Genomic DNA, 23,282 nt, shown 5'->3' on the forward strand with positions numbered 1-23,282 from the left:
CTGAGGGGAGATTTAATTGAGGTGTATAAAATTATGAGGGGCCTCGATAGAGTGGATAGGAAGGACCTACTTCCCTTAGCAGAGAGGTCAATAACCAGGGGGCACAGATTTCAAGTAATTGGTGGAAGGATTAGAGGGGAGTTGAGGAGAACTTTCTTCACCCAGAGGGTGGTGGGGGTCTGGAACTCACTGCCTGAAGGGGTGGTAGAGGCAGAAACCCTCATCACATTTAAAAAGTACTTGGATATGCACTTGAAGTGCCGTAACCTACAGGGCTACGGACCAAGAGCTGGAAAGTGGGATTAGGGTGGAGAGCTCTTTGTCGGCCGGCGCGGACACGATGGGCCGAATGGCTTCCTTCTGTGCCGTAAACTCCTACGATTCTCTGATTTGCCGAGGCAGTCGGTTTATTAATCCGCCCCCCTGACCCAATTCCTAAGAGCTGCAAAAACACGCCGACTGAATTCTGCTATGTGAACATTAAAGTAAACGTTGCTAAATCAGCCCTGCGCTCGGGAGCCCCGGAGAGTGGGAGCTATAGATTTTTTTCTGCAGCTGTGAGTCTTTTCCATCTTATTTTTCCAAGCAGCCAGTCGCGAAGCAATTCAGACCAATGTGTGCGGAGATGTTAAGCCTGCCTCTCCGGCTTCCGACCGCGGTGGGACCCCGGGAATTGGAATCCGGGAATTAATCTCACCTATTCCCCCACAGCACCCCATCACCAAGCTGCCCAAAATCCCCGACCCCTCCCCTCGAGTATCTAAACCCCGTGCCCCCTTTCACAATGATACTGAACACCGTGACCCCTCCCACAATGATACTAAACCCGGTGACCCCTCCCACAATGATACTAAACTCCGTGACCCCTCCCACAATGAAACTAAACCCCGTGACCCCTCCCACAATGATACTAAACCCCGTGACCCCTCCCACAATGATACTAAACCCTGTGACCCCTCCCACAATGATACTGAACCCCGTGACCCCTCCCACAATGATACTAAACCCCGTGACCCCTCCCACAATGATACTAAACCCCGTGACCCCTCCCACAATGATACTGAACCCCGTGACCCCTCCCACAATGATACTAAACCTGGTGACCCCTCCCACAATGATACTAAACCCCGTGACCCCTCCCACAATGACACTGAACCCCATGACCCCTCCCACAATGACACTAAACCCCGTGACCCCTCCCACAATGATACTAAACCCCGTGACCCCTCCCACAATGATACTGAACCCCGTGACCCCTCCCACAATGATACTGAACCCCGTGACCCCTCCCACAATGTTACTGAACCCCGTGACCCTTCCCACAGTGAAACTAAACACCGTGACCCCTCCCACAATGATACTGAACCCCGTGACCCCTCCCACAATGTCACTGAACCCCGTGACCCCTCCCACAATGACACTAAACCCCGTGACCCCTCCCACAATGATACTAAACCCCGTGACCCCTCCCACAATGTTACTGAACCCCGTGACCACTCCCACAATGTCACTGAACCCTGTGACCCCTCCCACAATGTCACTGAACCCCGTGACCCCTCCCACAATGACACTAAACCCCGTGACACCTCCCACAATGACACTAAACCCCGTGACCCCTCCCACAATGACACTAAACCCCGTGACCCCTCCCACAATGTCACTGAAACCCGTGACCCCTTCCACAATGCCACTAAACCCCGTGACCCCTCCCACAATGTCACCAAACCCCGTGACCCCTCCCACAATGACACTAAACCCCGTGACCCCTCCCACAATGTCACCAAACCCCGTGACCCCTCCCACAATGACACTAAACCCCGTGACCCCTCCCACAATGACACTAAACCCGTGACCCCTCCCACAATGACACTAAACCCGGTGACCCCTCCCACAATTATACTGAACCCCGTGACCCCTCCCACAATGGACTAAACCCCGTGACCCCTCCCACAATGATACTAAATCCCATGACCCCTCCCACAATGATACTAAACCCTTGACCCCTCCCACAATGACACTAAACCCCGTGACCCCTCCCACAATGACACTAAACCCCGTGACCCCTCCCACAATGGTACTGAACCCCGTGACCCCTCCCACAATGTCACTAAACCCCGTGACCCCCCCACAAAGACACTAAACCCCGTGACCCCTCCCACAATGACACTAAACTCCGTGACCCCTCCCACAACGTGACAGAACCCCGTGACCCCTCCCACAATGACATTAAACCCCGTGACCCCTCCCACAATGACACTAAGCCCCGTGGCCCCGCCCACAATGATGCTGAACCCCATGACCACTCCCACAATTATACTGAACCCCGTGACCCCTCCCACAATGACACTAAACCCGGTGACCCCTCCCACAATGATACTAAACCCCGTGACCCCTCCCACAATGTTACTGAACCCCGTGACCCCGCCCACAAAGTCACTAAACCCCGTGACCCCTCCCACAATAATACTAAACCCCGTGACCCCTCCCACAATGTTACTGAACCCCGTGACCCCTCCCACAAAGTCACTAAACCCCGTGACCCCTCCCACAATGACACTAAACCCCGTGACCTTCCCACAATGACACGAAATCCCGTGACCCCGCCCACAGTGTTACTGAACCCCGTGACCCCTCCCACAATGACAATAAACCCCATGACCCCTCCCACAAAGTCACTAAACCCCGTGACCCCTCCCACATTGTCACTAAACCCCGTGACCCCTCCCATAATGTCACTAAACCCTGTGACCCCTCCCACAATGACACTAAACCCCGTGGCCCCTTTACTTTATCTTGTTGACAGCAGTAACGTCCACTTTCAAAAGGAGTATTGGATAAATACTTGAAAGAGAGAAATTTGCAGGGCTCTGGGGAAAGAGCAGGGGGTAGTGGGACTAATTGGAGAGCGCTTTCAAAGAGCCGGCACAGGCACGATGGGCCGAAGGCCTCCTTCTGTGCTGTGTGATTCTATAAAAGGTGAGGGAGAGCGAGATCAGTCATTCCTCAGGCAAGCATTCTCTTGTAAATGAGGAATGTTGCCGTGGGATCTTTTACGTCCACCTGAGAGAGCAGACGGGGCCTTGGATTAACGTCTCAACCAAAGGATGGCACCTCCGACAGTGCGGCGCTCCCTCAGTACTGCCCCTCCGACAGCGCGGCGCTCCCTCAGTACAGCCCCTCCAACAATGCGGTGCTCTCTCAGTACTGCCCCTCCAACAGTGTGGCACTCCCTCAGTACTGACCCTCCGACAGTGCGGCGCTCCCTCAGTACCGCCCCTCCGACAGTGCAGCACTCCCTCAGTACTGCCCCTCCGACAGTGCAGCACTCCCTCAGTACTGCCCCTCTCACAGTAAGAACATAAGAACATAAGAAATAGGAGCAGGAGTAGGCCAATTGGCCCCTCGAGCCTGCTCCACCATTCAATAAGATCATGGCTGATCTGATCCTAACCGCCAATCTACTATGACAGGACTATCTCCTGAATCTAACAGAATTAGACACACGAAACAGGAGCAGGATCAGGCTACACGGCCCCTGGGCCCGCTCCGCTACCCACAGGGCCATGACCGATCCGAACCTAGACTCATGTCCAAATTCCTGCCCGCTCTCCGTAACCCTTAATTCCCTTTACTTCTAGGAAACTGTCTATTTCCGTTTTAAATTTATGTAATGATGTAGCTTCGACAGCTTTTTGGGGCAGCATATTCCATGGACCGACCACCCTCTGAGTGAAGTAGTTCCTCCTCATCTCAGTTTTGAAAGAGCAGCCCCTTATTCTAAGACTATGCCCCCTAGTTCTAGTTTCACCCATCATCTGGAACATCCTCCCCGCATCCACCCGATCCAACCCCTTCACAATCTTATATGTTTCAATAAGATCGCCTCTCATTCTTCTGAACTCCAATGAGTAGAGTCCCAATCTACTCAACCTCTCCTCATATGTCCAACCCCTCATCCCCGGGATTAACCGAGTGAACCTTCTTTGTACTGACTCGAGAGCAAGTATGTCTTTTCTTAAGTATGGACACCAAAACTGTACGCAGTATTCCAGGTGCGGTCTCACCAATACCTTGTACAACTGAAGCAATACCTCCCTATTTTTATATTCTATCCCCCTAGCAATGAAAGCCAACATTCCATTGGCCTTCTTAATCACTTGCTGCACCTGCATACTAACCTTTTGAGTTTCATGCACCAGGACCCCCAGATCCCTTTGTACTTCAGTACTTTCCAGTTTCTTGCCATTAAGATAATAACTTGCTCTATGATTTTTCCTGCCAAAGTGCATAACCTCACACTTTCCAGTATTGTATTCCATCTGCCAAATCTCTGCCCACTTACTTAGCCTGTCTATGTCCCCTTGCAGGTTTTTTATGTCCTCCTCACAGCACTCCCTCAGTACTGCCCCCCCGACAGTGCAGCACTCCCTCAGTACTGCCCCTCCGACAGTGCGGCGCTCCCTCAGTACTGCCCCTCCGACAGTACGGCGCTCCCTCAGTACTGCCCCTCCGACAGTACAGCACTCCCTCAGTACTGCCCCTCCGACAGTGCAGCACTCCCTCAGTACTGCCCCTCTGACAGTACGGCACTCCCTCAGTACTGCCCCTCCGACAGTGCAGCACTCCCTCAGTACCGCCCCTCCGACAGTGCGGCGCTCCCTCAGTACTGCCCCTCCGACAGTACGGCACTCCCTCAGTACTGCCCCTCCGACAGTGCAGCACTCCCTCAGTACTGCCCCCTCCGACAGTGCGGCGCTCCCTCAGTACTGCCCCTCCGACAGTGCAGCACTCCCTCAGTACTGCCCCTCCGACAGTGCGGCCCTCTCTCAGTACTGCCCCTCTGACAGTGCGGCGCTCCCTCAGTACTGCCCCTCCGACAGTGCGGCGCTCCCTCAGTACTGCCCCTCCGACAGTGCGGCGCTCCCTCAGTACTGCCCCTCCGACAATGCGGCGCTCCCTCAGTACTGCCCCTCCGACAATGCAGCGCTCCCTCAGTACTGCCCCTCCGACAGTGCGACGCTCCCTCAGTACTGCCCCTCCGACAGTGCGACACTCCCTCAGTACTGACCCTCCGACAGTGCGGCGCTCCCTCAGTACTGCCCCTCCGACAGTGCAGCACTCCCTCAGTACTGCCCCTCCGACAGTGCGGCGCTCCCTCAGTACCGCCCCTTCGACAGCATAGCGCTCCCTCAGTACTGCACTGGGAGTGTCAGACTAGATTTTGTGCTCAAGTCTATGGAGTGAGGCTCAAATCCACAACCTTCTGACTCAGGCGAGGATTCTATCCAGTGAGACACGACTCACACTGATGCCTGCCCATCTTCTCTTGATGAAAGAACCAAGATGAACTGGCCAAGCCCCTCACTGTGCTGGATGTCACACAAAATTGGAAGGGGTAGGTTTGGGCAGGAAACTGCGATTAACGTCGAAATTCCCTCCCTAAACCTTTCCGCCTCTCTCTCTCCTCCTTCAAGACACTCCTTAAAACCGACCTCTTTGACCAAGCTTTTGGTCACCTGTCCTAATATCTCCTTATGTGGCTCGGTGTCAAATTCTGTTTGATAATCGCTCCTGTGAAGCGTCTTGGGATGTTTTACTACGTTAACGGCGCTATATAAATACAGGTTGTTGTTGCTGGGGGAGAAAGAGGAGGTGCAACGATCTCAGCACAACAAGGAACAAAGGGGGAGAAATTCAGTTGGTAGCGCCACCCGTTAGCGCCTTAAGAGGGCGCTAAGTGGGGCGCAAACCAACTAGCGCCCGGGCGCGGCGATATCTGCACCTCTCGCGAAATTGACTGGACATTTTGCGGTGGCGCTAAACACTACCGCCACGATCTCCTGCGCCGGCAGATCGTGACGTCAGTTGAGTGCGCAACGTCCCGGTAGTGCCCCGGACCGGATATTGAGTGGCGCCCCCTGCCTTACCGCCTGCCGCTAGCAACGACAGGTTGAGGGGAGCGTTCTGTAATCAGAAAGGAACTAGGGGAGCGTTATTTAAAGGCGACCGCTTCCTACCTTTTTTTTGTTGGTGACATTTTTGCACCACGCATTCTGAGAGAGAGAGACTTCTAGAGAGATTCAACGCTGTGTGAAGGAGTTTTGGGTACTGAGCAGCACTTTGCAGGTTCATTTTGATTTGACCTTCCTTGCATCTATTTAGAAGAGACTGTGGGGGCTGCACTCTGAGCTCTTTCCCTGGGCCTCTCCATTGTTCTTTGCAGCAGATTTGATGTACAGGTCTCTCCAGGCCGAGATTCAAGGCTGCAATGAGCAGGATGTGGATGGAGAGCAAGATAAACCCTCCCCTTTAAGATAAAAAGAAAATGCTGGAGAAACTCAGCAGGTCAAGCAGCATCTGTGAAGAGAGAAACAGAGTTAACGGGGTCGATTTTCGTGGAGCCGTCAGGCAGGGTTTCAGGCGTGTGGGGGGGGGGGAAATCCCGATTTCGGGGGTCCCGACACCATCCCACCCAAAACCCCGCTCCACGCAACTTTCAGAGGCGGCGGGTACCCGCCCCGCACTGGGACCTGCCGAAACCAGGCAGGAAGGGATTAGTGCCAATTAACTGCCTGTTAACAGGTAGTTAACAGGCGGTTTTTAGCCTAATCCCTATTTTGAGGGGTTTCGTGTGGGTTTCCTGACGGCTCCAAACCACGGCAGGTTACAGCAGGCGGGCCGTCGGGTTGAAGGAGTTGGAGGGGTCGCGATGTCGGTGCTCAGGTGAGTGATGGGTGCATGAGTGCAAAGGTAAGTGTGTTTGGTGTGTCTAAAGTTTATAAAGAACTTTTACTTACCTGTACTTACCTTAACAGCCTTTCTTCCTGTAGCCGTCGGGAGCCCATCACTCAGCCGGCACTTAAAGCTGAACGGCTGCGATCTGTGAAAAGTGACAGCCTTCAGCTTTGAGTGCCGGTAAGAGTTCGAACTGAGTCTGTGCAGAATGACTCATGCTAGAACTGAGACTGTCAGTGTTTGACAGCTTCAAACAGCTGTGAAACACTGATATTTCATCTGTCAAGCACTCTTGACAGATGAAATTTCAGTCTGTGACGTCACCTGTTGCCGGGTGGCCCTTAATTGGCCTGCTGAGCCCGCTGGGCGGGCTCAACAAGGTCAATCAAGGGAAAATCGTGCAGATTGGCCGGACGTCGAAGTAGGCGGGACTAAAACCCGAAAGCTGTAGTCCCGCCTTCTTCCCGACAGCTTCAGGAAAATCGACCCCAACGTTTCAGGTCGATGACCTTTCGTCAGAACTCCCCTTTAAGAATTGGCCGGCGCCAGTGTGTCTGTGTTCCATTGCTGACTGACATCACATGAGCTTCGCCAGCGCTGTGAGTTAGCGCCTCGCTCCTTGGCCTTTGCGCCTTAAGACAGATGTGTAGTGCCTGATTTAGCGCTACAATCACCTCCAGGGGCGAGAGAGGCGAATTTTACAGTCGGCGGCGATAATTTGCGCCGGGCGCTAATCTTTGCGCCCGGCCGATAATTGCGCCCCATTTGGGGCGATACCAAATTTCTCCCCCAAAGAGTGGCTACTCCATCCCTTTCACCGGCGCCCGAGAAAGGTAACTCCAAATTAGGCAAGGCTGCGATCAAAACCGTGGCCCCAGTTGGCCGTCTGTCACTCTTGCGCTGCGCCGAAAGTATTTAATGATCTTGAGTCTGTCGGAGTAACACTTTCAGTGAGTTTCATCAATGGGCTGCGTTTGTTTCAATTAGGGTTTCGAACGCAGACCGACGCAGGCAGTCCGTGACAGTCAGCGACCTTGGCCGTGGGGAAAGGTCATTTTATTTCTTAATCCTGGCAGCAGTGGCCGCCACTTAAAATGACCGCGCTCACGGGGCTCTGAGACATCATGGAGACACTCAATGCTGGAGGGGCAGTGCTGAAGGAGCGTCGCACTGTCGGAGGGGCGGTACTGAGGGAGTGCCGCACTGTCGGTGGGGCAGTACTGAGGGAGTGCCACACTGTCGGAGGTGCAGTACTGAGGGAGCGCCGCACTGTCGGAGGGGCAGTACTGAGGGAGCGCCGCACTGTCGGAGGGGCAGTACTGAGGGAGCGCCGCACTGTCGGAGGGGCAGTACTGAGGGAGCGCCGCACTGTCGGAGGGGCAGTACTGAGGGAGCGCCGCACTGTCGGAGGGGCAGTACTGAGGGAGTGCCGCACTGTCGGAGGGGCAGTACTGAGGGAGCGCCGCACTGTCGGAGGGGCAGTACTGAGGGAGCGTCGTACTGTCAGAGGGGCAGTACTGAGGGAGCGTCGTACTGTCGGAGGGGCGGTACTGAGCGAGCGCCGCACTATCGGAGGGGCAAGACTCAGGGAGCGCCGCACTGTCGGAGGGGCGGTACTGAGGGAGTGCCGCACTGTCGGAGGGGCGGTACTGAGGGAGCGCCGCACTGTCAGAGGCGCAGCACTGAGGGAGCGCCGCACTGTCGGAGGGGCAGTACTGAGGGAGCGCTGCACTGTCGGAGGGGCAGTACCGAGGGAGCGCTGCACTGTCGGAGGGGCAGTACTGAGGGAGCGCCGCACTGTCGGAGGGGCAGTACTGAGGGAGCGCCGCACTGTTGCAGGAGTCTTTCAGATGAGACGTTAAACCGAGGCCCCGTCTGCTCTCTCAGGTGGATGTAAAAGATCCCACGGCCACTATTGGAAGGAGAGCAGGGGGAGTTCTCCCCGGTGTCCTGGGCCAATATTTATCCCTCAACCAACATCACTAAAACAGATGATCCGGTCATTATCACATTGCTGCTGTGGGAGCTTGCTGTGCGCAAATTGGCTGCCGCGTTTCCTACATTACAACAGTGACTACACTTCAAAAAGTACTTCATTGGCTGTAAAGCGCTTTGGAACGTCCTGAGGTGGTGAAAGGCGCTATAGAAATGCAATACTTTCTTTCTCTTCGCATTCTAACAGCTCCCTGCCTGACAGAGAACCCATCAGACAGGCTCTGCCTATAACACGTCCGTCACAGTGCCAGCCCCTGAGATAGCTTGCCTAGTCTATAATTCCTGTCTAGTGGAAAGACGAGATAATGACCTGGTTTACAGCGCCTGCAGGCTCCCACCCAGTCGGCGCACATGCTGTACGCTGCCCTCTTCTCATTTTATAGACTCTGTTCATTTTATTGGGAACCCAGTGTTGCGGCCAAAGTCTGGAACAGGAGGAGGCCAAGATTGTAAAGAGTAGAAGAACGAGAAGGAGGTCCCATTTCTATAGCGCCTTTCACGGCCTCAGGACGTCCCAAACGCTTTACAGCCAGTGAAGTACTTTTTGAAGTGTGGTCACTGTTAAAATGTAGGAAGCGGCAATTTGCGCACAGCAAGCTCCCACAAACAGCAATGTGATAATGTCCAGATCATCTGTTTTTTGGTGATGTTGGTTGAGGGATAAATATTGGCCCCAGGACACCAGGGAGAACTCCCCCTGTTCTTCATCAAAATAGTGGCCATGGGGTCTCCCAGTGTCAGTACTGAGGGAGCGCCGTACTGTCGGAGGGGTAGTACTGAGGGAGTGCCGCACTGTCGGAGGGGCAGTACTGAGGGAGCGCCGCACTGTTGGAGGGGCAGTACCGAGGGAGTGCCGCACTGTCGGAGGGGCAGTACCGAGGGAGTGCCGCACTGTCGGAGGGGGGCTACTGAGGGAGCGCCGCACTGTCGGAGGGGCAGTACTGAGGGAGCGCCGCACTGTCGGAGGGGCAGTACCGAGGGAGTGCCGCACTGTCGGAGGGGGGCTACTGAGGTAGCGCCGCACTGTCGGAGTTGCCGTCTTTCAGATGAGACGTTAAACCGAGGCCCCGTCTGCTTACTCAGGTGGCATAAACGATCCCGTGACACTATTTTGAAGAAGAGCAGGGGGAGTTCTCCCTAGCGTCCTGGGCCCAATATTTATCCCTCAATGAACATCACTGCGACAGATTGACTCATTCATCACCTGGCTGTTTGTGGGATGTTGCTTGATGCAGATTAGTGTTTGCCTACATAAGCAAGAGTGAGCCTCCTTCAGCATGACAAGCACAGTGCTAGATAAGAACATAACATAAGAAATAGGAGCAGTGGTCAGCCATTTGGCCCCTCGAGCCTGCTCCGCCATTCAATAAGATCATGGCTGATCTTCCACCTCAACTCCACTTTCCCGCACTATCCCCATATCCCTCGATTCCCTTAATATCCAAAAATCTATCGCTCTCAGCCTTGAATATACTCAACGACTGAGCCTCCACAGCCCTCTGGGGTGGAGAATTCCAAAGATTCACCACCCTCTGAGTGAAGAAATTCCTCCTCATCTCAGTCCTAAATGGCCGACCCCTTATCCTGAGACTGTGACCCCTGGTTCTAGACTCCCCAGCCAGGGGGAAACAGCCTCTCAGCATCTACCCTGTCAAGCCCTGTAAGAATTCTGGCCTAGAAATTCACTGTAGCCCCGTTTGGGGCGCCAGCCTCGCCAGGGTGCTAAAAGTAGCGCCCCGGAAGCAGTCGCGGCCGCCCGCCGGAAATTCAGATTGCGCGCCCCAGAGAGAAGCGCGGCGCTACTGGAGCCGCCCTGCATCCCTCTTGGGGCGCTGCAGCTGAATATCGCTGTGCAACGTGCCGCAGCGTCACACACTGCGGCACGGCGTGCTGCGGTACTGCAGGCCTTCCTCCCCTTCTTAAAGGGGAGGGGCCTTGTGCAGCGCGACCAGAGATCGCGAGTGCCGGCAAAAGAGCCCGGCACCGAGGAGAAGTGCCGGGCTCTTGGAACGCAGTCGGCACTCCGCGGGGCGGGGGGGGTGGGGTGGGCGCTCAGGAGGCCAGGGACGGCAGCGCGGAGAGGTGCTGGCAGGCGGCCAGCAAAAAAACTGGCCGCCCCGCACCTCTCCTTTAATTAGTGCCTCTACCGCCACAGGTAGGCCCCCCTGAACCGGTCGCAAATAGCGTCCGGCGTTAAAGCAGGGGGCGCATCTAAATATCGTGATCGGGGCATTAGCGGGGCGCTGCGCACACCGATGACGCCATTAGCGTCCCGCTGAATTTAGCAGGAGGCGTGGCCAGTGGCTTCCGACCCACTTAGCGCCCTCTTAAGGCGCTAACGGGTGGCGCAGCCCACTGAATTTCTAGGCCTTTATGTTTCAATGAAATCACCTCTCATTCGAGAGAATATAGAGTCATAGATTTATACAGCACAGAAAGAGGCCCTTCGGCCCATCGTGTCCGTGCCAGCCATCAAGCCCTGTCTATTCTAATCCCATTTTCCAGCATTTGGTCCGCAGCCTTGTATGCTATGGCGTTTCAAGTGCTTATCGAAATGCTTCTTGAATGTTGTGAGGGTTCCTGCCTCTACCACCATTTCAGGCAGTGAGTTCCAGATTCCAACCACCCTCTGGGCGCAAAAGTTTTTCCTCAAATCCTCTCTAAACCTCCTGCCCCTTACCTTGAAACTATGCCCCCTGGTTATTGATCCCTCTACTAAGGGGAAAAGTTCCTTTCTATCTACCCTATCTACGCCCCTCATAATTTTGTACACCTCAATCAGGTCCCCCCTCAGCCTTCTCTGCTCTAAGGAAAACAACCCCAGCCTGTCCAGTCTCTCTTCATAGCTGAAGCGCTCCAGCCCAGGTAACATCCTGGTGAATCTCCTCTGCACCCTCTCCAATGCAATCACATCCTTCCTATAGTGTGGTGACCAGAACTGCACACAGTATTCCAGCTGTGGCCTAACTAGCGTTTTGTACAGCTCCATCATAACCTCCCTGCTCTTATATTCTATGCCTCGGCTAATGAAGGCAAGTATCCCATATGCCTTTTTAACCACCTTATCTACCTGTCCTGCTGCCTTCAGGGATCTATGTGCATGCACACCAAGGTCCCTCTGATCCTCTGTCCTTCCTAGGGTCCTACCATTCATTGTGTATTCCCTTGTCTTGTTAGTCCTCCCAAAATACATCACCTCACACTTTTCAGGGTTAAATTCCATTTGCCGTGTTCTGCCCATCTGGCCAACCCGTCTACATCGTCCTGTAGCCTGAGGCTTCCTTCCTCGCTATTTACCACTCCACCAATTTTTGTGTCATCTGCGAACTTACTGATCATACCTCCTACATTCATATCTAAATCATTAATGTACACTACAAACAGCAAAGGACCCAGCACCAATCCCTGCAGTACACCACTGGACACAGGCTTCCAGTCACATAAACAACCTTGGACCATCACCCTCTGCCTCCTGTCACTAAGCCAATTTTGGATCCAAAGTGCCAAATTGCCCTGGATCCCATGGGCTCTTACCTTCTTGACCAGTCTCCCATGTGGGAATTTGTCAAAAGCCTTACTGAAGTCCATGTAGACTACATCAACTGCACTACCCTCATCCACACACCTCGTCACCCCATCGAAAAATTCAATCAAATTAGTTAGACATGATCTCCCCCTGACAAAGCTATGCTGACTATCCCTGAGTAATCCTTGCCTCTCCAAGTGGAGACTAATTCTGTCCCTCAGAATTGTTTCCAATACTTTCCCTACTAGGCCTAGTCTACTCAATCTCTCCTCATAGGGCAATTCCACCCCCCCCCCCATCCCAGGAATCAGTCTGGTGAACCTTCGTTGCAGTCTCTCTATGGCAAGTACATCCTTCCTTAGGCAAAGAGACCAAAACTGCACACAGTACCCCAGGTGTGGAGCTCTCTCTCTCTCTAACGCTATTGGAGTGCAGAGTGTGAGGCCGGAGGTTTGAACTGCTCAGTGCGTGTGAGAGAAGGGCTGGAAAACGCGGAATTCATTTTGCCTTGGCTGTAAAATTCCTAACATCGGGGATTCCCCACTCGAAACTGCAGCCGGCGACAAAAACCGTGGCCCGTGGACCTTTTCCACGCGTTGCCGGGGGCGACAGGCTCCTCCCACAGTGCGGCTGTGGCCGTCACCTTGTAGGAGAATCTAGGCGCGCGTGTCCCCCTCGGTTCGGGAAGTTCTTCACTTGGGGGGGGGGGCGAAAGCTTCAAAGGAAGGCCCTTAAACAATTCGACCGCAGGAGGCATCGCCGCCGCCACCCAATGTCCACGAGCCCGCAGTTCCCTCGGCCACGATGAAGAGCAGGGGGCCCCGGACAATTTTTCCCTGCCCCAAACCCAAAGGTGTTGCGGACCAATTCAGGGAGGGCTGGCTCAGCACCGACCAACGGCCGAACTGGGACCTCCCAGGTCCTACGGTCCACCCACTCGCTGGGCCCTCAGGGAGAACAAACACAGACATCTCTGTACAGACAAGTTGAGAAGGCCGTCCAAAAAAAAAAGCCTACGGGATCCTTGGCTTTATTAATTGAGTACAAAAGCAAGGAAGTCATGCCTAACCTGTATAAATCACTGGTTTAGGCCTCAGCTGGAGTATTGTGTCCAGTTCTGGGCACCGCACTTTAGGAAGGATGTCAAGGCCTTGGAGTGGGTGCGGGGGAGATTGACCAGAATGGTACCAGGGATGAGGGACTTCAGTTACGTGGAGAGACTGGAGAAGTTGGGGTTGTTCTCCTTGGAGCAGAGAAGGTTAAGGGGAGATTGACCAGAATGGTACCAGGGATGAGGGACTTCAGTGACGTGGAGAGACTGGAGAAGCTGGGGTTGTTCTCCTTAGAGCAGAGAAGATTAAGAGGAGATTAGATAGAGGTGTTGAAAATCATAAAGGGAGTAGATCGGGAGAAACTGTTTCCACTGGCAAAAGGGTCGGTAACCAGAGGACACAGATTGAAGATAATCGGCAAGATAAGGGGAGATGAGGAGAATGTTTTACGCAGCGAGTTGTTGTGATCTGGAACGCGCTGCCTGAAAGGGCGGTGGAAGCAGATTCAATAGTAACTTTCAAAAGGGGAATTGGATAAATACTTGAAAAGGAGAAATTTGCAGGGCTACGGGGAAAGAGAGCAGGGGGGGGGCAGTGGGTCTAATTGGAGAGCTCTTTCAAAGAGCCGGCACAGGCACGATGGGCCAAATGGCCGCCTCCGGGGCTGTACGATTCCCCGACAGCAGTGGCGAAAGGGCCTTCAAAGAGGGGGTGACAGTGAGATGATGCGTATCGCCTGCCCTGCCAACCCCCCCCCACCTCACCTCACCCTGTGCCGCGCACCAGCTGTGCCCCTTGGGGGCCTTTACATCTGGAGCTATCAGAACACAATTCATGTCTGCAAAAGGACAACACTGATCAAATCACGCGAAGCAGCCAGTCAGAACGGTGAGCAAGTGCGCTGGTGCTAATCCTTAATGTACTGAAATAGGGAGGATATACTAGCCTCGGAGAGGGAGCAGCACAGATTCGCCAGAACGATACCCGGGGGCTAAAAGGGTTAAATTACAAGGACAGGTTGCCCAGACTGGGCTTGTATTCCCTCGAGTTTAGAAGATTAAGGGGCGATCTAATCGAGGTGTTTAAGATGATTAAAGGAATCGATGGGGTCGATAGAAACTATTTCCTCTGGTGGGGGGAGTCCAGAACAAGGGGGCGTAACCTTACAATTAGAGCCAGGCCGTTCAGGGGTGATGCCAGGAAGCACTTCCTCACACAAAGGGTGGTGGAAATCTGGAACTCTCTCCCCCCAAAAAAGCTGTGGAGGATGGGGGTCAATTGGAGCTTTCAAGACTGAGCTAGATCGATCTTTGTTGGACAAGGGTATTAAGGGTTACGAACCAAGGCAGGTAGATAGAGTTAATATACAGAATGGCAGAACAGGCTCAAAGGGCTGAATGGCCTCCTCCTGTTCATCGAATTCCATAGAATTTAGTGCACAGAAACAGGCCATTCGGCCCACTGGCCTGTGCCAGTGTTTACACTTCACACGAGCCTCCTCCCATTCGATCGACCTCATCTCAGCCTTCCCGCAAATCTTTCTACTCCGAGCCACATCAGGAGATATTAGGGCAGGTGACCAAAAGCTTGGTCAAAGAGGTGGGTTTTAAGGAGCGTCTTAAAGGAGGAGAGAGAGGCGGAGAGGTTTAGGGAGTGAATTCCAGAGCTTAGGGCCCAGGCGGCTGAAGGCACGGCCGCTAATGGTGGAGCGTTGGAAATCGGGAGATGCTCAAGAGGTCGGAATTGGAGGAGCGCAGAGATCCCGGAGGGTTATAGGGCTGGAGGAGATTACAGAGATAGGGAGGGGGTGCGGCGAGGGCCACGGAGGGATTTGAACACAAGGATGAGAATTTTGAAATCGAGGTATTGCTTAACCGGGAGCCAATGTAGGTCAATGAGCACTGGGGTGATGGGCAAACGGGGCTCGGTGCAAGTCAGGACATGGGGCAGCAGAGCTTTGGATGAGCCCCCGTGGACGGAGCAGCTAACCTCCCAGAGGTGACCCGACCGGTTGTTGCGGAGTTGGGCCACTCGGTGAGTGCTCGGCGCTGCCCGGGGCGGGCGTGACATAGACCCCAGCTCCTGGTGCGTCCTTCCCACCCCTGAACGTGCCAGCGAGCCCTTGCCCCTCGCAGTCTGGGCCGGACTCTACCACGGGGCCCTGTGACGGACTTGGAAGGTGCAGCTTTGATCGGCAGCGGGGCCGGGCGGTTGCAGACGCCAGCTGAGGTGACAGCCAGAGCACTCGCCCGTTATGCTCAGCGCCGTGACTGCTGTTTCGCCCACCTCCGCCGGTCCCGGATGTTATCGGCCGGGCCATTCAACCACGGTGTGCGTCGCAGCTGAACCCACGCCTTCCAGCGATCGGGAGCGGGGGAACTCTGGCTGAATTTTGTTTCTCTTCCCCGCCACCCCCACTCCTTCTTGACCCCCAAAAGGCGGGGAACTGAGGCCAAGTGCCATACATCGTTAGCGGCCCCGCAACTGAGACCAGCCAAGCTGGGGCCCTAGCGGTGATGCTAATGGATTGCCGCCCTCCCTCGCAAAGATTGAGTGATGCTGCTGCACTGCCATTACCCCACGGTGCAAGCTTATCATTATAAAAATGCATAATGTGCGTTAATCATTACAAAGAGTGTAATTTGTGCTAATTATTCCACACTTAGCTAATTAGGGGACAGCGAGAAAGCCTGTATTTCAGATTCAGACAGCGCTGGTGGTGCTATGCGCGACAGATTAGTGCAAATTGTGTGACGTGCGGCGTGTGCTCCCGGAGCCAGTGTGTAGCTTGTGGTTTGAATGGGGATGTGGCGATGGTGCAGGTGGGAGTTTAATTCAGAGCTGCTACGGAGGAAGGAACATCATTGAATAAATCAGGATTGTCCCAGGGTTGAGTCAAGAGACCGGCAGTTGTGTTTTTTTTTAAATAGCAGCGGTGGTAAGGTAAATATTTATAAACAGTCGCCGCAAGTGCAGCCCGTGACTTGCTAAATCCACCAACCACCGCCCCCCTTGATTTCCACAAACGCGCGTCAAAGGGTGATTAAAATCTCCTCCTCGCCCCGCTCGCTGAGGGAGGCGGGCTGCTATTAATAGATGGGGGTCTGTGTGTTGCAGCCGGTCGAGATTTTAACGGAGGCGCCTTGGTGTGCTAACCCTGGCGTTATTTTTTGTGGTTAATTCCCCGCTCCCTCTCCCTCCCCCTCCCACAGGTGCTGGTGACAGCCCCCCCCTGCACTCTGGGACCCCGCTCCAGCGCTCCGTCCCCGAACAGAGAACGGCCGCTGCTATTCAACCGGGTGGGGCATCGCCTAAGAGCCTTATCGCCGCAACGGACACGCACACTGAGCTGCAAAGGGGTGGGGGAGAAGGAAAGGGGGCTTTAGGGAGGGAGAGGGGGCAAAAGCACAGCCCAACGGCCCAAAAACATTGCGAACCAGTGCACTTGCTCTTTGCTATTCCACTGCCGAATACGCCTGCCCTGCATGGGAAAGGTCTACTCATGCCAAGAAGATGGATGCCGTTCTGAATGCAAGCTGCCGATTTATCACAGGTTGCTTAAAACCAACAAACACCAACAGCCGATATATCCTGGCGGGTATCGCTCCCCCTGATATAAGAAGAACGGTAGCCAGCAAGAAAGAGCGACTCCGTCAAACATCAGATGAGAGGCACCCTCTGCATTGTCACACACCTACACCCAGCCGCCTAAAGTCAAGAAAGAGCTTCATGAACAGTGTTGTTCCATTACAATCAACCTCACCTGAAGCCCGCATCGCCTTGTGGAAAGACCGGCTCGCCAGTCTTGAACAACCCCCAGCGATGGAAATTTTACTTGATGAAAGCCTTCCCCCAGGAGCTAATTGCAACTGGGCAACCTGGAAGTGCCTTAACAGACTTAGGACCGGTGTAGGTTGCTCAAAGGTGTCACTATGCAAATGGGGATATTCAACCAGCCCGACAACTCGGGAATGTGGAACTGAGGCACAGACTGTGCAACATCTCCTGCAATGCCCATCGTTCGAGGAACCCTGCACTGTTGCAGATCTTGCCGAATTCAACAACAAGGCGCAAAAATGTGTCCAGTTCTGGCTGGGCTATGTATAGACTGTCCGTGGACACGATAAGAAGAAGAAGCGTCAGAAAGGAAGGTGTCGTGGTCACAGACTTCCACGAGATTTAATTCATTGGTGGGATGTGGGTGTCACTGTCAAGACTGGCACCTATCTCGTTGAATGGCGGAGCAGGCTCGAAGGGCCGAATGGCCTACTCCTGCTCCTATCTTCTATGTTTCTATGTCACTCTAGGCCAGTTCAGAGGGGTGGTTAAGAGTCAACCATGTTGGTGGGGAACTTGACTTACATATAGGCCCAGACCCAGAAGTTATGCTGAACCTTTATAAAGCGCTGGTTAGGCCACAACTGGAGTATTGCGTCCAGTTCTGGTCACCGCACTTTAGGAAGGATGTGAAGGCCCTTGAGAGGGTGCAGAGGAGATTTACCAGAATGGTTCCGGGGATGGGGGATCTTAGCTACAAGGACAGGTTGGAGAAGCTGGATTTGTTTTCATTAGAGCAAAGGAGGTTGAGGGGTGATTTGATAGAGGTGTACAAGATTATAACAGGTTTGGGCAGGCTAGACGGGGAAAAGCTGTTCCCACTAGTTGATGGTACAAGGACTAGGGGACACAGATTTAAGGTTTTGGGCAAGCGATACAGGGGGGACGTGAGGGGAAACTTTTTTACGCAGTGAGTGGTGAGGACCTGGAACTCGCTGCCGACGGAAGTGGTGGAAGCGGAGACACTCTGGCGGAAAAATTGGGTATTGGCCATTTTGGGGCGCTAATATCGGCCGGGCGCAAAGTTTAGCGCCTGGCGCTAATTATCGCCTCCGACTGCGAAATTCACCTCTATCGCCCCCGGAGGTGATTGGAGTGCTAAATCAGGCGCTACACACCTCTCTTGGGGCGCTAACGTCGGGGAGCGAGGCGCTACCTCAGAGCGCTACCGAAGCTCAGGCGATGTCCGTTACCATGGAAGCCAGACAGACTGGCGCTGGCCAGTTCTTCAAGGGGAGGGGCCATCTTGCTGGCCAGCCACTCGCTGCTCATTGCAGCCTTGAATCTCGGCCCGGGGAGACCTCGAACGCAATTGTGTTGGAAGCACGAATGGATCAGCCCAGGGAAAGAGCTCTGCGTTTAGGAACCTCAAAAGTGGTGCTGAGGGCCCCCAAACTCCTCAGGACAGCGTTAAAACCAAAAATGTTGCCGACAAGAAAAGGCAGGAAGCGCCCCGCCTTTAAATAGCGCTCCCCCAGCCCCTTCCCGACTTGGAAATGGTCCCCTCTACCTGTCGTCGTTAGCGGCAGGCGCTAAGGCTGGGGGGGGGGCCGCGACTCAATACCCGGTCCGGGGCGTTCCACGCTCGACTGACGTCACGGTCTGCGGGCGCAGGAGATCGTAGGCGGTCGTGCTTAGCGCCGCCGCAAAACGACTGGTTAATTTCGCGAGCGGCGCTAAAATCGCCGTGCTCGGGCGCTAAATTACTAGCGCCCCCCCCTGGAGGCGCTAACACGAGGTGCTAACCAACCGAATTTTTCCCCCACATGTGACTCAATGACCAGGTAAGGTCCCTGAAGGGACATCAGTGAGCCGGTTGGGTTTTATTCATTAACCATAGTCATTTTTAATGTTGCTTTGGGTGAATAATTGGGTTGATTTGTGCCTCTCGTTAGCGCCCCCCCCCCGCCCCCAGCATAAATTAGCTCTTCGGTGACGTTGGTGCCCCAGAAGTGACGACACCGAATTTTTCCCACATTTACGTTTTAAGTCCCAGACGTTTTAATTCCAATTCTCAAACTGCCCCTGGTGGGATTTAAACACACATGCTGTGGATTGCTAGGCCGGTAATATAACCACCACACCCTTCTCCAGCAGGGGTTTAAGCTGCCAAGGTAACCCTCTGACCGCGTCTTGAGGGCCTCGATCGGCCAGTTACAGCCCCTTCCAGGCCTGCGATATCCCAATAAACACTCAAAGTGCTGCGGCAATAATGAGCTACTTTTGCTTCCAGGCCCTCTAGAATATTCCATCAGAGAACAACAAAAGCAATGCCAGAGAGACCTTGAAGCGGGATTGCTGAAATGTGCTTCCTCCCCATCAGGGGGACATCTTGGGTTCAGTTAACGATATACGAGTACCGTACATATCGAGGTGCTTTCAGAGGTGCAGTGGTTAGCACTCTCATCACTAGAGTCAGAAGGTTGTGGGTTCAAAGTCCCACTCCAGACACTTAAGCACAAAAATCTAGGCTGACACTCCCAGTGCCAGTACTGAGGGAGCGCGGCACTGTCGGAGGGGCAGTACTGTGGGAGCGCTGCACTGTCGGAGGGGCAGTACTGAGGGAGCGCCGCGCTGTCGGAGAGGCAGTACTGTGGGAGCGCGGCACTGTCGGAGGGGCAGCACTGAGGGAGCGCCGCGCTGTCGGAGAGGCAGTACTGAGGGAGCGCCGCACTGTCGGAGAGGCAGTACTGAGGGAGCACCGCACTGTCGGAGGGGCAGTACTGAGGGAGTGCCGCACTGTCGGAGGGGCAGTACTAAGGGAGCGCTGCACTGTTGGAGGGGCATTACTGAGGGAGCGCCGCACTGTCGGAGGGGCAGTACTGAGGGAGCGCCGCACTGTCGGAGGGGCAGTACTGAGGGAGCGCCGCACTGTCAGAGGTGCCATCTTTTGGATGAGACGTTAAATCATCTAGGAGGTGTTGGGTGGTATTGCAACGGGAGGTCACAGAGTGTCTGTTGTTGGTGACCATACCTGGGGATGAACAGTGCTCCATCTTGCACAAGGGGCTGACCAGTGGAACGACTGCTCCCCGGTGCTGTATTAAGGCTCGGCGCAGTTCAAGGGACAGCCTCAATGACATTGATTGGAAAATACAAGGTGTGTCTGCACTGATGGTTGATTGGGACAGGTACCCTGGGTGATGCCAATTTTAGCTTGGACCCAGTTCTTCAAGAGGGCGCTTTGGTTTTTCTTCAAAGACAACAACGGTTAACCTTGTGTATAAGACATGTGTCCAAACAAGTCTCCTCCTTCTTCACAACTCCAATGTACGGTCCGTGATAGGGGAAAGTGTACACGGGCTGTGGGAGGAGATTAAATGGGTGGGTAGAGTCCGTGATAGGGGAGAGTGTACATGGGCTGTGGGAGGAAATTAAATGGGTGGGTAGAGTCGATGATACGGGAGAGTGTACATGGGCTATGGGAGGAGATTAAATGGGTGGGTAGAGTCCATGATAGGGGAGAGTGTACATGGGCTGTGGGAGGAAATTAAATGGGTGGGTAGAGTCGATGATACGGGAGAGTGTACATGGGCTGTGGGAGGAGATTAAATGGGTGGGTAGAGTCGATGATACGGGAGAGTGTACATGGGCTGTGGGAGGGGATTAAATGGGTGGGTAGAGTCCATGATAGGGGAGAGTGTACACGGGCTGTGGGAGGAGTGGGACTGATTGGCCTAACGAGCTTGTCCTTTTCTGTGCTTGCCATTGCTAACCCCTCCTTTTTGTCTCCCTCCCCCCACAGGAGCAAGGCAAGATCCAGGTGATATTTAACGTGGGGACGGACGACATAGTGATCGAGGAGACAAACGTGGTGGTGAACGATGGCAAATACCACGTGGTACGGTTTACGAGGAGTGGCGGCAACGCCACGCTGCAGGTGGACAACTGGCCAATTAACGAGCGCTATCCAGTAGGTAGGTCGCCAGCCTGACCTGTGACCCCCGACCCCCATTCCCCCCACCCCACCTCCGCTTCAGGACTTGGCTGCGTTACAGATCAAAAAAAGCAAAATGTACACGGAACGGAAAACCATTTGTCGCTGTGGCAACATAGTTCTTCACAAAACTGATGGTCGACATGTGTCGGCCGTGGACAGGTCCAGCTCCGCATGCGAGCGAGGTGCGTTTTCGAGTGGGAATTCTGCTCTTATAATGCAGTCCATAATCAAGTGTTTGTGCTGTTGATGACACCCGTCTCACGTGCCGTAGACCAGGCCAAGTGAGAGAGACACCTCAGGGCAAGTTTGGAGGTCTTCACTCTGCTTTCCCCCCCCCCCCAACCCCTTACCTCCCTCCGTGCCCACCTCCAGACTGCCAATCGTGTTTTTGAATCCTGCACAGCGCCTCTCCTTGGTGGTGAGTTTTACCGGTCTAGACTGGAGTGTTTGGGAGAGTCGCGAGTCTCCTTTAAGTGGAGCGGCCCGAGCTACATGTGGCCCGGACGTCCCGCTATGGGTCGCTGGGGAGGCGTTAGGGAGGATGGAGGACGTTCAACCACGATGGGTAACGTCGTCACCCCGGGGTTGGGGCAGGGGGCGGGGTTGGGGGGAGGTGGTGGAAGAATTAGGCGGGGTTTCCACAGCCCCCGCAACCGTATCTTGAGCATAAATCCGTCGGAAGGACCATTCCATGTGTGAGAGGACTCCACCAAAGTTATGTCGGGAGATCGGGCGGGTGGGGGGCGGGGGGGAGAATGAAAAACCCACGGAATTTCCAGGGGCGGCTCTCCAAATGCCTGAGCTGAGAAGATAACCGAGTGATAAAACCCAGGGTGATCGCAGGTTCAATCCCCCAGTTGTGGGGACGTGTGAAATTATCCACTTTAGTAGGTAGACTGGAAATGCCGAATAGTTTTAAAAAGGTGCGAGACTAGCAATTGTTGGTGTTGAGAGGGACCTGGGGGTCCTTGTACACGAAACACAGAAAGCTAGCATGCAGGTACAGCAAGCAATAAGGAAAGGAAATGGCATGTTGGCCTTTATTACAAGGGGGTTGGAGTATAAGAGTGAGGAAGTCTTGCTACAACTGTACGGGGCCTCGGTGAGACCACTCTCTGGAGTGCTGTGCACAGTTCTGGTCTCCTTATCTGAGGAAGGATATACTTGCCTTAGAGGAGGTGCAACGAAGGTTCACTAGATTGATTCCTGGGGTGAGAGGGATTGTCCTATGATGAGAGATTGAGTAGATTGGACCGATACTCTCTGGAGTTTAGAAGAATGAGAGGTGATCTCATTGAAACGTATAAAACTCTTAGCAGGCTTTTCAGGGCAGATGCTGAGAGGCTGTTTTCACCAGTTGGAGAGTCTAGAATTAGTCTCAGGATAAGGGGTCGGCTATTTAGGACTGAGATGCGGAGGAATTTCTTCACTCAGAGGGTGGTGAATCTTTGGAATTCTCTACCCCAGAGGGCTGTGGATGTTCAGTCGTTGAGTATATTCAAGGCGGAGATCGATAGATTTTTGGACTCTTAAGGGATTCAAGGGATATGGGGATCGGGCGGGAAAGTGGAGTTGAGGTAGAAGATCAGCAGGCTCGAGGGGCCGAATGGCCTATTTCTTATGTTCTTAATTCTGATTGGGTGTGCAGCAATTGGCCTCAGCACCTCTGAGCGGGGTGGCGGGGGCGGGGGCGGGGGACAGATCAGCGAGCAACTCCGGTACAACCTTCTATTCAGTACTAATGGACAAAGAAGGACCAGAAACATTGCGATGGATAGGAAGAGAGAGAATGGTTGGCGGCTGGGAGTGAGAGACAGATCCGGTCATCGGATTGCAGGCTTTGAATTGTCCGTTTTCTCAGAGGGCCGGAGATGGTCCTCCCAGGTCTGGGATTTGCGGAGCATTGAAAGTTCCTGTGCATGGCATGAACGAGAGAGAACACGGTATGAAGAGGTTACGTTCTGGTGCCCAGTTAAGGTAAACCTCCTATCAACTCTTCAGTCATACCTCTGACCTCGATGGCGTCGGTCTCATTTGCCGCTTTTTCACTCGGAAGAAGGGAACCTGCCTCACTGACGGATGCCAACTCTGGTCGGACATAGTCCTGGAGGTTTCCTGACAAACTGGGGTGGGAAGCGACAATAATGGGGAAAGGCGTAGTTTCTTCTCAATCAGAAAATGTCCACCACTATAGGGA

The 23,282-nt window shown here is 54.0% G+C and overlaps 1 protein-coding gene across 1 annotated transcript in view; it reads left to right on the top strand.

Annotated features, from left to right (window-relative positions):
* Positions 1–23,282, top strand: part of LOC147092841 (neurexin-2-beta-like) — a 782,774-nt gene that overhangs the window by 471,356 nt on the left and 288,136 nt on the right. The window contains exon 3 of the mRNA XM_085976096.1: positions 20,891–21,062. Coding sequence (XP_085832222.1) covers positions 20,891–21,062 — 172 coding nt within the window. The remainder of the gene's footprint in view (positions 1–20,890; positions 21,063–23,282) is intronic.

This window comes from Somniosus microcephalus, unplaced genomic scaffold (assembly GCF_052327205.1).
Source record: "Somniosus microcephalus isolate GS21.2 unplaced genomic scaffold, FLI_Smic_1.0 unresolved_chr2, whole genome shotgun sequence".
Classification (NCBI taxonomy): domain Eukaryota; kingdom Metazoa; phylum Chordata; class Chondrichthyes; order Squaliformes; family Somniosidae; genus Somniosus; species Somniosus microcephalus.